Source organism: Pleurodeles waltl, chromosome 4_2 (genome assembly GCF_031143425.1).
Source record: "Pleurodeles waltl isolate 20211129_DDA chromosome 4_2, aPleWal1.hap1.20221129, whole genome shotgun sequence".
Taxonomy (NCBI): Eukaryota; Metazoa; Chordata; class Amphibia; order Caudata; family Salamandridae; genus Pleurodeles; species Pleurodeles waltl.
The window spans coordinates 397556948-397570425 of record NC_090443.1 but is presented as its reverse complement, the minus strand read 5'-3'; the positions used below and the strand labels follow the sequence as shown (position 1 = coordinate 397570425).

Below are 13478 nucleotides of genomic sequence, written 5' to 3'. Positions count from 1 at the left end.
AAGCTATTATTATTAGCCCATTTCTTTCATTCATATGTTCCATTAATAAGGGCGTTTCAACAACCTCAGTGATCGTGGAAACGTGATGTTCATCACAGTTCAGCCGCTGTTGGCAGTTGAGTTCTCCATTGAGAAGTTGCCAGATCCAGTGTCTGGAGATCAAGTTTCGAGTTGGTGCAAAGAAAGAGGAAGGACTTTAGAGTCAGTGACATTTATAGAGAAAGCAGGCCTGCGATTGGGCATGCTTAGAAGTCTAGTGCTGATGGGATATGTAGTTTTTGGTTCATTAAAGTTTATTGGCTGCTGTAGGAAATTCATGAAAGAAAGAGAAGCATAATCCTTGCCTCCGTGTCCTTAATAGAATAGAAAATTCTTGACGCGTTAGCTAGAAAAAAATTATTCATCTCTCAGCACTGACATTTTCTCATCTTGGGGGCTGGAGCCACGCCCCTCTAAATTCCAGAGTTACAATGCATTGCTTCAGTCTTGCAATGCTAAAAGTATCCGGCTGTCTGACGCTCGTACGGCGCATGAGCAGTCAGGCACTGAAAGGCAGCCCAGTGCGCATGCCCCAGCTTACCATTTTACAGCCCGTGGATATTACAACAGAGGGGGCTCCATCATGACTAGAAGGGTGCCAAAGGAATATTGTGTTGCAGGGCGATGGACAATGAAGCCCTGCGTGATGCTGTCATCTCCTCACGTTCTGTTCCATTTAATGCTCCCGTTTTACAGTCCATATTCCAAGTTTACTTTAAGACACAGCCTGCCCAGGAACTTATTGTCCGTACATGACAGAGCCAATGGGAAGGGTATGTCATTGATTTAAATTAATTTATTTAATGTATTCAAAACATTTGCTAGAATGAAGTGTCCATGATTCAGCATGAAAACTCCATGTTGAGCGCAGACTTTAGATTTACAAATTTACCATTAGCTCCTTAACGTGCGTAGACTAGAGATAATTATTTTTACAGTGAGATGTCATTATTTAATGTTTTGGATTTCACCTTTCATTCTTTATCTTGAAGTGCAGCTCCCTTTATCTTGCAGTTTTTAAACTATGTAATATAGGACCCGATGGTTATACTCTAATTCCTTGCCTTTGATTTTTCATTCTTAAGCATATATTGCCTTTTACATGGTCGTTTACTGTGTGGTGTTTGTATGATGTCATTACCTTTAACTTAGAGTAGAACAGGAATAACCTTTACCATAAATTGTGTTAAACTGTACATGGGTGACTGTATGCTTGCATGCATGCATATATGCATGAGTATGCCTGTGTGATTGGGTTATTTTGATGCTGCTGCTCGAACCATATTCAACTTCCCCACATATTATTAGAAACTGATGAAAGCTACAAGGACACCAGAGCTGTTCCACCACTGCCACGAGCAGCACCCTGGTCTTGCCAGTAAATATACCCTATTCCGTTTCTATGCAACAATCACTTCATTTCTGCTACTTGGGTACATAGTGCAAAATAATATTTCATTACCACACAGTGCAGTACCAGTCACAAGTAAACACTGTTAGCATGTACATTTACAGAGTGATTTGTCTACTGTTCAAGGGTAAACAAAGGCACATACCACAATTTAAAAGGTGCACATCTTACATAGGAATTCTAGGGGCGTTTTGGCAGACCTTTTTATTGCACTAAAAATGATCATCTTTAAATCCAGTCCCAATTAGAGGATTACCTCTTATACTTAGTTTCCCAGGTGGGAGCAGTTTATCCAGTCATTTTATAATTTTCATTGTTTTCTACAACAAATGTAGAGCTACAAAGAGCATGATCCAAAGAAGAATAGGAGAGGATAATCTACTTATTACTTTGATTACTTTGATGGGTCAATTCCATATGCCTGCAAGAACTCTAATATATATACATGGCCAGTTCAAGGCTCCGTCCGAAATGCATCGCCACTCGTATTGTTCCTGCACTGGAGAATGCTATGAAATAAAATATAATTGGTTTGGAGTCTAGTTGTGCTGCCTGTTCTGTTTAAACCAGACCTGGATTTGTGAAGCTGAAACTGTGTGGTTTGGAGACATCATTGAACACACATATGCATGTAAAACATACATTTTGTTATGCAAACATAAATAATACTTTATACATTTAATTATGTATCTATATACACACATAAATGTATTCTTACAGGTATCAATGCATGTGCATAGGTTTTCTTGAAACATCATGCACAAATCAGAATTGATTCCTAGTACTCCTACTGGAACACATCCCATAGAACCAGATCAGTAGGATGAGCATTTTCTTACAGCGCTTCTAAGTGTGATACAGCTTTGCTCAACACAAAAGTCTCCTCCTCGCTTCTTGAATTCTGTAAGAAGCTGAAGACCTGGCTTTTCAATTAACCAACCTACTATAAGCAGAGCTAAGCAAACACACCTGCTCAGCACCAGGAAACCATCGCACGTCATAGTGCACTTTACAAATGCACATAACATTATATAACAAATATGGTGGCAAACGTACCCCATTCTGCCGGCAGAGAAGCACCAGGAGCTGCCAGAGCAGGACAGTGTCTCGGCTCCTTATAGCATTCAACTGCTTTATCAGTTCCAATTTGCGCTGACAGAAACTGAGAATGTCTCCTTTGTGCAAATCCTCCCTGGAAGCGAAGAAGGAAAAGAAAAGTGAATCAGAGATTAGTGGAAAAGTGAGGTAACCAACCAGGTTATGAATTTAGCAACGGTAACAACAACATGTACGAAGGAAGCAATGGAAAATTATTCTTGATGAATTGAGAGGTCTCTTGTGGAGAATACTTCTCTTATTCCTCTGCAGGGTTCAGCATTCTCTCTCTAATGTTTCGGTGCATAGGTGACAAAGGGCCACATGTAGCTAAGTTCAGATTTGTGACTCGCAAATTGCGAGACACAGCGTCTCGCAATTTGCGAGTCGCAAATCCAAATGTAGGGCAGTGTCCTTGACACTAATTGCGACTCGCAAGGGGGTCGCAAATGCCCACTTCATGAATATTCATGAGGTAGGTCGCAATTTGCAACCCCCTTGGGAATGACGGCCCTCACAGCGATGGTGGCCTGCTGGAGACAGCAGACCACCATGTCTGTAACTGCTTTTCAATGAAGCAGGTTTTTTTTTTGTAATGCAGCCCGTTTTCCCTAAAAGGAAAACGAGATGCATTACAAAAACAAAAAATGAAACGTTTTTTGTTTAATTTTTTAAGAGCAGGCAGCAGTCCGTAGGACCACTGCCTGCTCTGAAAAAAAAAATCTGTGACATTCACAAAGGGCAAGGGGTACCAGGGGAACCCCTTTCCATTTGTGAATGTGTTACAACCAGTTTGACACTGGTGGTAACTGTGATTGTTTTGCAACCGCGTTCGTAGTCACAAAGCAATCCTACATCGCACTGCGAGTCGCAATCAGGAAGGGAAGACCCTTCCTAATTGCAAGTCGCAAACCTGTTTTGCGATTCGGTAACAATGTTACCGAATCGCAAAACTGGGTTTGTGCATCAGGAAGTGCTTTTTGCACGTCGCAAACAGCCATATTCGCTTTTTGCAAGGTGCAAAAAGTTACGTACATGTGGCCCTGTGTCTCTATCGCCTCTGTGGATGATGACATGTTTTTTACTCATTTTACTGTGAAAAGTAAGAGCCTCTGGTCTGTCCATTAATTCCCTATCGGGTGCTGGAGTAACAATGGTTGCATACTTGATTTATATGGACACGTTAGCAGCCTGTACCCTGATTTCTTAGTCAGGCTCCGTCTCTTTTATCTATAATTTAGAGAGGACTGTTTCCCTAATTGTCAGTTAGAAAAAAGACAGTTTGTAAGTAATCTTTGAGAGCTAAGGGTGTATAGAAAAGGGCATGTCAGATTTCTTTTTTAGGGCCAAATTACAAATCCCACGGAATCCCAGTTCAAGTACATACAGGGCTTTGCACCAGCATCAAGATTCCAGCATGAGCTACATTACTACAGGGGAAATCACAAATATTTCAAGTTGCACGTCACAAAAAAATGAAAACTTGTGGTATTACCACATTATCGAACATTCTCAGTTTCAGAACTCAGAATGGATTGCACCGCTCCCTGTACCTAATGCTCCATGCAGTATTACCGGGTGTGCTATTACCTCTAAGATTCCTACAAGACTCACAATGCGGCTCTAATGTGTAATTGTGTATGCTTTATGCTACTGTGGAAAGTAAGAGGTCACAGCCATATTTCTTCAGTTCATAACCGATGCGTCCCAAATTTGAATATGGGATCTAATAGGAGCGACCCTGTTGTCACTTTGAAGTGGACTATTTTTCCCCATTTATTTATTAGTCAAGAAATTTTCTATTAGAATTAATATACAATGCTGGTGAACAATATGTGTCTGAATGCAGCAGGAGCTCTGCCTCGAAGTTTCAAGGACCTCATTATGAAAAGCCGCGTAGTTCTCGAGGCGACCACATGATTTTTTTTTGTACTGTCAAGGAATGTGCATAGGATACCCTGAGGGAAGGCATGAGGTGTGCCCCCGATCTCTATATGGGAAAAGTCTCTCCTTTATGTGCTTGTTGTAGGTGAAAAGGCTGCTCACAATTCTTCTTCATAAGGCTAGGAAGAGGTGCCAATTCTCCCTTAGATGGTTGACGTAAGTCTTCATATAGTTGATATAGATGTCAAGTGTGTCCAAGAGAGGAGATGGGTCTGTCATAAATTTGGCATCTGTCTGTGGATTATTCTCGTATAGGTGTCAGCCACAGAACAACTAGTATTACTAGTATTTGAGGAGAAGGTGTGAGAGAGGAGCACTACGTTACCTGATCAGTGGCCCCAAGAAAGCCCGCATTTCTTCCTGCTCCTGTGTGTCATGAAGAATGACCTGTGAAAATATGATGGTTCTCGCTCAACAATGGAACACTGCATTTACAGAAAGATCATCTCAGAAAACTATTTTCAATTGTTAAAAATAATCACTCACAAAAACTATTCACAGAGATTGTTTTTAAATCAACATCTTTAAAATGATGGCAGAGTGTGACAGAAACAGAAAATGCCTTCCGGCAGCTGTAAAATTGCATGCAAAGTGGTAGGGGAGGATGATGGGTAACCCAAGTACTCAACAGGCTGTCTTTCTCTAAGGAAAGCACATTTTATGTAGATTTTATTGACTACTGAAAGTGTAAGGCAACGTATGCAATCATGGATTGGCCTGCACTCTGGGTTAAGTTTAGAAACGCATTAGCACTATGAGTTACGTTTGCACATGAACCTTATTATTAACATGATTTACAAAACGATTCCCACCTCAGAGAATCTACAATCAGTTCTGTTGTTTACATAAAGGTTAGCTACCATGCTAGCTTGACAAAGTTGGTTGGTAAAACTTACATAAAAGTGTTTGTTATTGTTTACATGCTTTCTTCTGAGATTATTTATGAAATGATTGGTAATGTTACAATAACTTTTAGATTAATTTGCAACGAAAGAATTTTGAACTATGACTTTTAATTTCTATTACATAGCTCACTGAATTAAAGGTTATTAAAAACGACATTAGTTTATAAAAATGCAATGGGTCCAATAAAAAGCCTGATAAGCATACAGATGTTCACATTGGAATCTTCCACCTACCGTTGAAAAGATTCTTATAGGCCAGAAAAGTAATTCATCAGGTTGGACACTGTTTATGGCGAATCCCAGATTATTTGGTAAAATTATGTATTTATTTATATCTGCAACTCAATAGAACTATCAGGTACGGGAGTCCCAAAACAATCAGATTGTCACATGAGATACAATGGTTGTTACAGCAAAGTAGTATCTCCATCAATCATTCTTGCATCCAAAGAAATTGCAGTGTATGTGGTTCTAAAATCACAGGAGTTTCCCTTACAGAAGGGGTCGTCACATGAGAGGTTCCTATATAGGGCAAATCTGTGTAACAAACGATCCTAACCAGAAAAGTCTGAGGCTTTCATATATACAAAGGTCTGTGTCCGAAAACCCTACACCATGGAAATCACTATAGAAGGAATTCTTACATCAAGGTAGACTTTACCTTATAAATTCTTGGGTTAAGTTAGTATGTCTAAATCTGTAGTTTCTGAAACAAATTTTTTATACCAGTGAAGTGTATGTAACAGATGTTCCTTTATATCACAATGTTATGCTTCAGGGATTCTAACGCCAGGAATGTCTCTGAATCAGATTGGCGTACATCAATGGTGTCTCTATATCAAGTGTTCTTATTAAAGAAACTCTCTGTTAAACTTGCTTATATGAGAATTCTGTATCAGTGGTTATTATTAGGCATTTCTGTACCAGATGTTTCTACAGCAGATGTTTCTATAAAGAGGGCTCTATGTAAGTTTCTATTATTGCACTGATATTTCAGGGCCTCTTATATATAGGAGAGGATCTGTGTCCAAATTTCTTCTTTCAAAGCAGTCTCAATCAAGCATTCTCCCGCCAGGGAAGTCTCTACTTAAGGGGATCCTATGAAGGATCACTCTCTAGGTCCAAGGTGCCCATATCCTGGTAAGCCCTGTTACCCACTGCCCTGTCCACATAGAATGCTCTGAATTGTTACCTCCAAGCTGTGAATTTCAATGATTGCTGGCTGTCCCTCAGTGGGATAGTTAGGGCATACACGAACCATTTGTCCCACTGCCCCGAAACAGACTGCCACATGTGGTAGGCAGTACTTCAGGGGTGTAAACGACTGAGGGGAGGCAGAAAGAGAAGTTTCTTCTGAAAAAGAACAAAAAAAATGCAATTACACAAACTGTCAAAGTGGCATCAAAGACTTGCTTTAGAGAATAATCTACTTCAGTTTCCCTCTAGACTATGCAACCACAGAGGACTTCAGGGGCCTCAATGTGAGTGTCCCTGTAATTCTGCTGGGTATAGCCACCAAGCAAAAGCAAACAAGGCCTGTTGAAAGAATTCCAGAGGTCTACAAACTAGCTCTAAGCTAAACAAAATGAAAAACATGATCCAGGTATTAATTCCCAGTCAATCGCTACAGATGTCGTCCTGATAATTCAACACTGACATAGCAAAGATATATGCTGAGTCCTCTAATTCAAAGAAATCTGAAGTGCTCATAGGCCTACTGGAAAGACACATTGAGGCCAAACTTCCTCCGTGAAACCAAGTTGTTATAGTAGGGAACTTTAATCCTAAACTCGGCAACTAGAGCGAGGAAGAACAAGCTCTCAAGGCAACTCGGCAAGACCTAAGAATTCTAATCTTAAACCAACTATTCCAACAGAAAGACGCCAAAGGAAAGGTCCTTGAAAAGTTCTGCTAGAGGAACAGCATGATTCTACCTTTCACACTGTAGCACAAGAGGAATAAGTCATCCTGTCATTTTCCAATGACAGGACATCCTCAATCACTGACTACATCTTAATTCCCCTAGCAGACTGGTCCCAATTCTCAGATGCCAAATTGTCATGAAGAGTCAAAAGAGGCCATATTCAACTGAATATCATGTTTCATGAAGCTGCCAGTGATGACACAATACTGTCCCAAGGGCCCACCAACCCTGAAATTCCAAGGCGATACAGAATAAAATGGACAAAAATAATCAACAAGGAAGCCCTAGAGGAGTGGATGACCCTACTAGACATCTCCATACTAAGAAACCACATCCTCAATGAAAATGAAGACAATGACTGTCTAGCATCTGGAGCAAGCGCACACACAAAATTCTCTTTTTTCGAGGAAATTAACAGAAAGCTTCTCTCAACGGGCAATAAAATCTGAACGGAGGAACCATGGCCTTAAACACAATATGACAAGAAGACCTCCCTGCACAATCGTACGGTTTGATGAAGAATGCACTTTGAAAAAGAAACAAGTGATGTGGGAGAGGATCAAATGACAATCCCTCCATGAGAAAAATCACAAAGAAACAATACAAATTCCTAATATAAAAGAAAAAAACCAATTTCTTTCACAGAAAATGGAACAGACACCCACACACAGCAATAGCCAATGACACTGATGACCTGATTCACAAGGTAACTTACACTTCTGAGTAGGTTTTCACTTTGGAGTAAGTTTACTACTTCCATTATTCACAAACTCCAAGTGTAAACTTACTACAAAAGTGTAAATTACAAGTCTCCACCCCTCCAAGTAAAGCAATTGCCTTACTCTTATGTGGGTGGGTAAGTCTGAGGGACTAGTGAGGCTAAACCCTTTCTTGACCCTCATTACACCCCTTTTACTCCTACCTAATCCATCCATGCCCCATTTCCCTATGCCCCCATGCAACTACTACTAAAACCTTACTTATGTGTGTGGAGACTCCGCAGTCAGGGAGGAGAACTCCGCACACAATAGTATAAGTAAAATTTACACTTTGCAGTCCATTTTGTAGTACTACAAAACGTACTACAAAGTGCAGTTTGTGAATCATGCTCAAATTGTTTACAGAATATGTTCACTTATGGGTTCTCAGAAAAGTCATCTACACTCGCCTACAAAATTTCACACACCTCATGAGTCAATCCCTTCCAGAACATCTTTCAAAACAACCCAACTCAAAATCTTTGAACAAAACCAGGAATTCTCCAATCACTTCATGGGAATTGCCACTGGCAAGGAGTGTAAAAAATAAATAGAAAATTAGTTCTCCCTCAACCATACTAAGGAGGCAATTTCAAAACCTGAAAAACTAAATAAAGCCTGAGGATCAAGTCATTTTCACCTCAAATTGTCCCAATCCATTCTAAATTTGAGGACAAAAATATTGCAGGCACTCTTCCACAACTGCATAGAAGCCTGCTCCTTCCCAGATAGACTTGTGGCTCAACTGCATTGTAGTTCTAGTCTATAAGAAAGGCAAGACGATTTACACAAAATCATTCAAGCCCATCAACCTGATACACTCTGAAGCTAAGCTTTTTTCCAGCATAATCTTGGAAACTATATAAGGATAGGAAGATGATAACGGCATCCTTTCCATGTATCAACGCAGATTCAGAGCTGTACTCTCCACTATCGGCCAAGCCTTCATACTTCAACTTGTGGTGACAATACACACCAAACACAAGGGATGCCTACATGCCACTTTTTTACATTTCTCATCAGCTATTCACTACATCCACAGAAATATTCTATGGCCAAAGCTAGAAAACACTTCGCTAAACACGTTCCTTAGCCTGCTTATCAAGAAACTCCACACAAATACAGCTGCGTAAGGCACGTATGGCCCAGATGGCCAGTTAACCTCAAAATTCTCCATTAGCTATGAGGTCAAACAAGGATGTCTCCTTCCTCCATTATGGTTCAACATCTACATGCACAATCTGCCAGACGAACCCCAAAAAACTTTTGTTGGACACTCCGGAACATCTGTGCTCCAAATACACTTTATAAAGACAACTCCATACTCCTGGAACACACACCAGAGCCTTTGGAACAACTATTCTTTCATATGGAAAACTACTGTAAAAAAATGCATCACGGCCAACAAAGGATCACTTTGTGGGAGGAACAGGAAATTGGAGGAAAACTGGACATGCGATCGGGAAGAACTAGGGAATCAAACATACAGGATGGAACTGTAAAAGGGAGAGAGGGAGGGAAACTAGCAATGCAACTTGAAAGAAACAGGAAATCAAACATATGGGAAGGAAAGAGGGAGGGAATCTGTCACTATCACTGGGAGAAACTGGAAATTGAAAAAACCTGAGGGAGTAAGAGAAGGAACTGGCAATCTAACCTGGGAGAAACTAGATGTGAACAAATGGTGATAAGGTAGGGACACTAGCAATCTGACCTGAAGAAATATTATTCAAACACATGGATAGAAGGAATACTATGAAACGGGTTGGACAGGAATGAGAAGAGAAGCAGGAAATGGGACACATTGGTAGGAGATCAATGTAAGGTATGTGAGAACATGGGAGAGTGACCAATGTGCAATAGCAGCTAAAGTTACCAAATAAACTAAGCAACAAAGGAAAAAAACATTTTAAAAAGATTGCCCTCATAAACTGAAGCAAGCTTTTATTAGACAATTGACCTAGAACCTTGTCTCACTCTGAATGTACCGCAATGTACATTGTCAGTAGAAGAACCCAGCATCTGATAAGGTGGAGACTCACCTGTTGTCACTGGATTCAAGGGCTCAGGTGGGCACAGGTCTGAGGAGTCACACATGTACTGGCTGAGCTCATAGCTGCTGGAAGAAAGGCCTGACTCTTTGTACTGTTGAAGCAAACTGTGTTCCGCAAAGCTGGGAGCCTGAGGAGAGATGAACTGAAGGATATGGTGGGAAAGTGGAAATGGAGATGGGATGGTCAGGAGAGACATGAGAGGAGAGGAGAGGAGAGGAGAAGAGAGGATAGGAGAGGAGAGATTGGGGGCATTTACTCACATTGAACAAGGTCATTGACAGGCCTGTCAAATGCACTGTTATTATATAAGGTCACAAACTTAACATATGGGGTGGAATGGCCTGGAAGGGTGTTAGGGTCTGAACTTTAGTCCACGGACAAAACAAGTTTAAGTATTGCAATAGCAGAGGATGTTTTAGGTATGGAGTGAGATTCACTGATAGAGCTAGACTGGATCAGACTCTCACAACAAGAGAACATTTGAAAAGATACTACTGTGGTGCACCTACAGAGCTATATGTGTAGCTCTCTGTGTAGGAACATTAGAGGGAGCTGGGAGCAGGGCATCAGTGCACTGACAGGACTGTGTGTGAGCCCCAACACTGGAACAATAGAGGGTGCTTCATTGTACAACACATGCACTGACAGAACTCTGTGTAATCTAACTGGGGTAGGCTCACCTCATTTTGCAAAACACCAGAATCCTCCTGAGTGTTCGATTTAAAATCCTCTCCATTTCTCTCCTGCTCTGTGGTCCTGACATAGCTTTCTTCATAATTGTTTGTCCTACAACAAGAAAAGGTTTAACATGTAAGTAAGAGGAGTAAAGTAAGTTTAAATAGATTGCTCATTGTGTCCTATAAAATATGTGCTGAGTTCTATACCTTTTTGAGATATACTGGCTCCTGAAAAATTTAGGAATTAGTAATTAGGGAATCAGTGGAACTGGAATTAAGATTTTTTTGTTTGTTTTTGTTTAATGAAGCATGACAGTAAAAGAAAACAGGTTGTTAGACAAATCAGGGTGTGATACGGTGATAGGAAAGGAAGGGTGATAATAAAAAACAGAAATCAGGTAGTGAGAGTAAAAGAGAAATCAAAGCTGGCAATAAGGTGATGGTGAATCATACATCAGGGTTGGTGGCGAAAGAGAAAGATAAATTATTGACCAACTGCAAGAGAAACCAGGAACACCACATTAGAAACCGAAATTAACCTGTGGAATCTAGACACAAGCCGGGAACAGATAATGAAATTGAGGTAGCACTGACAAGGAGATCTGAGCAATGACAATAAATCAGAGGCAACGGATTATAAACCAAAAAGCTGACAGAGAATAGCAAGCTGGATTGGAATGTGCACGTTTCAAACAGCGAGTACCTAATTGTATCTCTTGATGAATATAGCAACTCAATTCATACGATCTGGAAGCTTATATCTGTCATCTATGTAAATATCATATACATATGATGTTTTGTGCAGATGTCCAACAAACAAGGTGTCCACTGACAATGCTACCAAGAAGCCATGCTGTATCCCATACATAGGGCCCAATTCACAAAGGGTCTCTGCACTCGCGGAGGAGGCCCGCAGTTGTGGTGGTTGCCCGCACTTGTGCTGGGACCTCTGAACTGCAGTTACCCATTGCGGAGGTCCCACCATGAGTGGGGGGCCCTCGCCATGCGTGCCGGCCCCCGTGCCACAACTGCAGGACCACCGCCACAAGTGCAGGGGCCCTTTGTGAATCAGGCCCATAGTATCACATGTGGAGGGTTTTGTTTCGCTATGCCAGTGCTTAATTTGAGCCAGTGGTTTCCGGTGCTCGGTGCCAGCACTTAATTGTCAACATTGGCACCTGTGACAGTTTGCCACAAGGTGGCGATGTCTGGCTAATTTAGAGGATAGTTTAGAGATGACCACTACAACAGTTAATTATCAATTAAATATACATTAAAAATTACTGTTACCTGCCAACTAAGTAATTCTTAGAGCTTTGTGGAGCCTGGAATATTCTGAATTGTCACATCTGTAGGAGTGTGATGGTTATTAGTTGCATTGTTACTAACAATGGCCGCATGGGAGGGGCAATGGGTTCTGCAAGCTGCAGTGGCTTCCTGACAATAACCCTCACACTTATTATTTTACAAATTAAGTGCTGACCTATGCACAATTTCATTACTGTAAATACGAAGACAATGCATTTACAATGCAAAATAAACATAGTTATACTTAAGTATACAATTTAATCAAATATTTTATTTAATTATAGTGACTTGGGCATGCCTGAAAGTCTATTAATAATTGTATTGATCAAATATAAGGCAAAGGGGTATCACTAATTTGCATCAGCACACGTCTGAATCTAGGAAAATGTTTGCTTTTGCTAAATAAGTATGTTTTTTTGGTATATAATTGTTTGCTTTCATCTTTGAGTAGTATACGTTTTCAATAAAAACATACAAGCACAATTATTTTATACTCCAGATCAACAAAATGAGACATAGAAGAATGAATAAAGATCAATAGAGGAATGGGTGGACAAACCTTTCACCCAACCAAGATATACTGACTTTCACACTCACATTGGTGTCCTGCAGCTCGGACAGATGTACTCATTTAAAGTAATGCCATTTTTATTTTTAAAGCAGGATCAAAAGCCAAACTATACTCTTCCATATTAATTTCTACATAGTGCAAATAAATTTCTACATAACAAAAACAATAGCTAAAATACTCCTGGATCATCCCTGTGATTGCTATACTTGACAACATACAAAGAACACCATTATTCAAATGTGTAAGGAAAAGCTACTAAGTCTGTGGGTGTCCAAAATGTCTTACATACATTAAGTCACTGTATGTTATTTAAAATCTTAGGTGCTAATTACTAGTTAGCTATTTTACATAGGTTTGTTTCAGTCTAATAGTAAAATGCCTTGGACTTCATCAGGATTCAGTCAAAGTGAGTTTTAAATAATCTTTTGCATCACTGAAAAAAAATCAACAGCCCTAGGAAAAAATGCAAGTTGTGATATGGAAAGTGTGAGAGGACACATTTATTACTGCTTTAAACAGTAGTCTTAACAACAAATAAGTCAAGTTCACTACCATGTGTATCACTCCTAATTTAAGTCATTCAAATTGTACCTGCCATTTCAATCTTTTCTGTTGCCTAAAAAATGGACCCCAGAAGGTAAAATTCAAAGTAACTTTTTTTTTTATTTGTGGCTCAAATACAATGAGCTGAAATAGTTCCTGGAGGAAAGTTACTCACTGACAATTTCAAAGTGTCTGATGCCTCAAGGACATTTATTTCATCTCTTGAAATATGATTCTAGGCACACTGTT

The 13478-nt window shown here is 40.1% G+C and overlaps 1 protein-coding gene across 1 annotated transcript in view; it reads right to left on the bottom strand.

The window, feature by feature from the left end:
• The window catches only part of SEC16B (SEC16 homolog B, endoplasmic reticulum export factor), a 284826-nt gene that overhangs the window by 218217 nt on the left and 53131 nt on the right, over positions 1–13478 (bottom strand). The window contains exons 5-9 of the mRNA XM_069231559.1: positions 10811–10916; positions 10119–10272; positions 6587–6747; positions 4815–4876; positions 2507–2642 (exon numbers count right to left, since the gene is read on the bottom strand). Of these exons, the coding sequence (XP_069087660.1) occupies positions 2507–2642; positions 4815–4876; positions 6587–6747; positions 10119–10272; positions 10811–10916 (619 nt within the window). The remainder of the gene's footprint in view (positions 1–2506; positions 2643–4814; positions 4877–6586; positions 6748–10118; positions 10273–10810; positions 10917–13478) is intronic.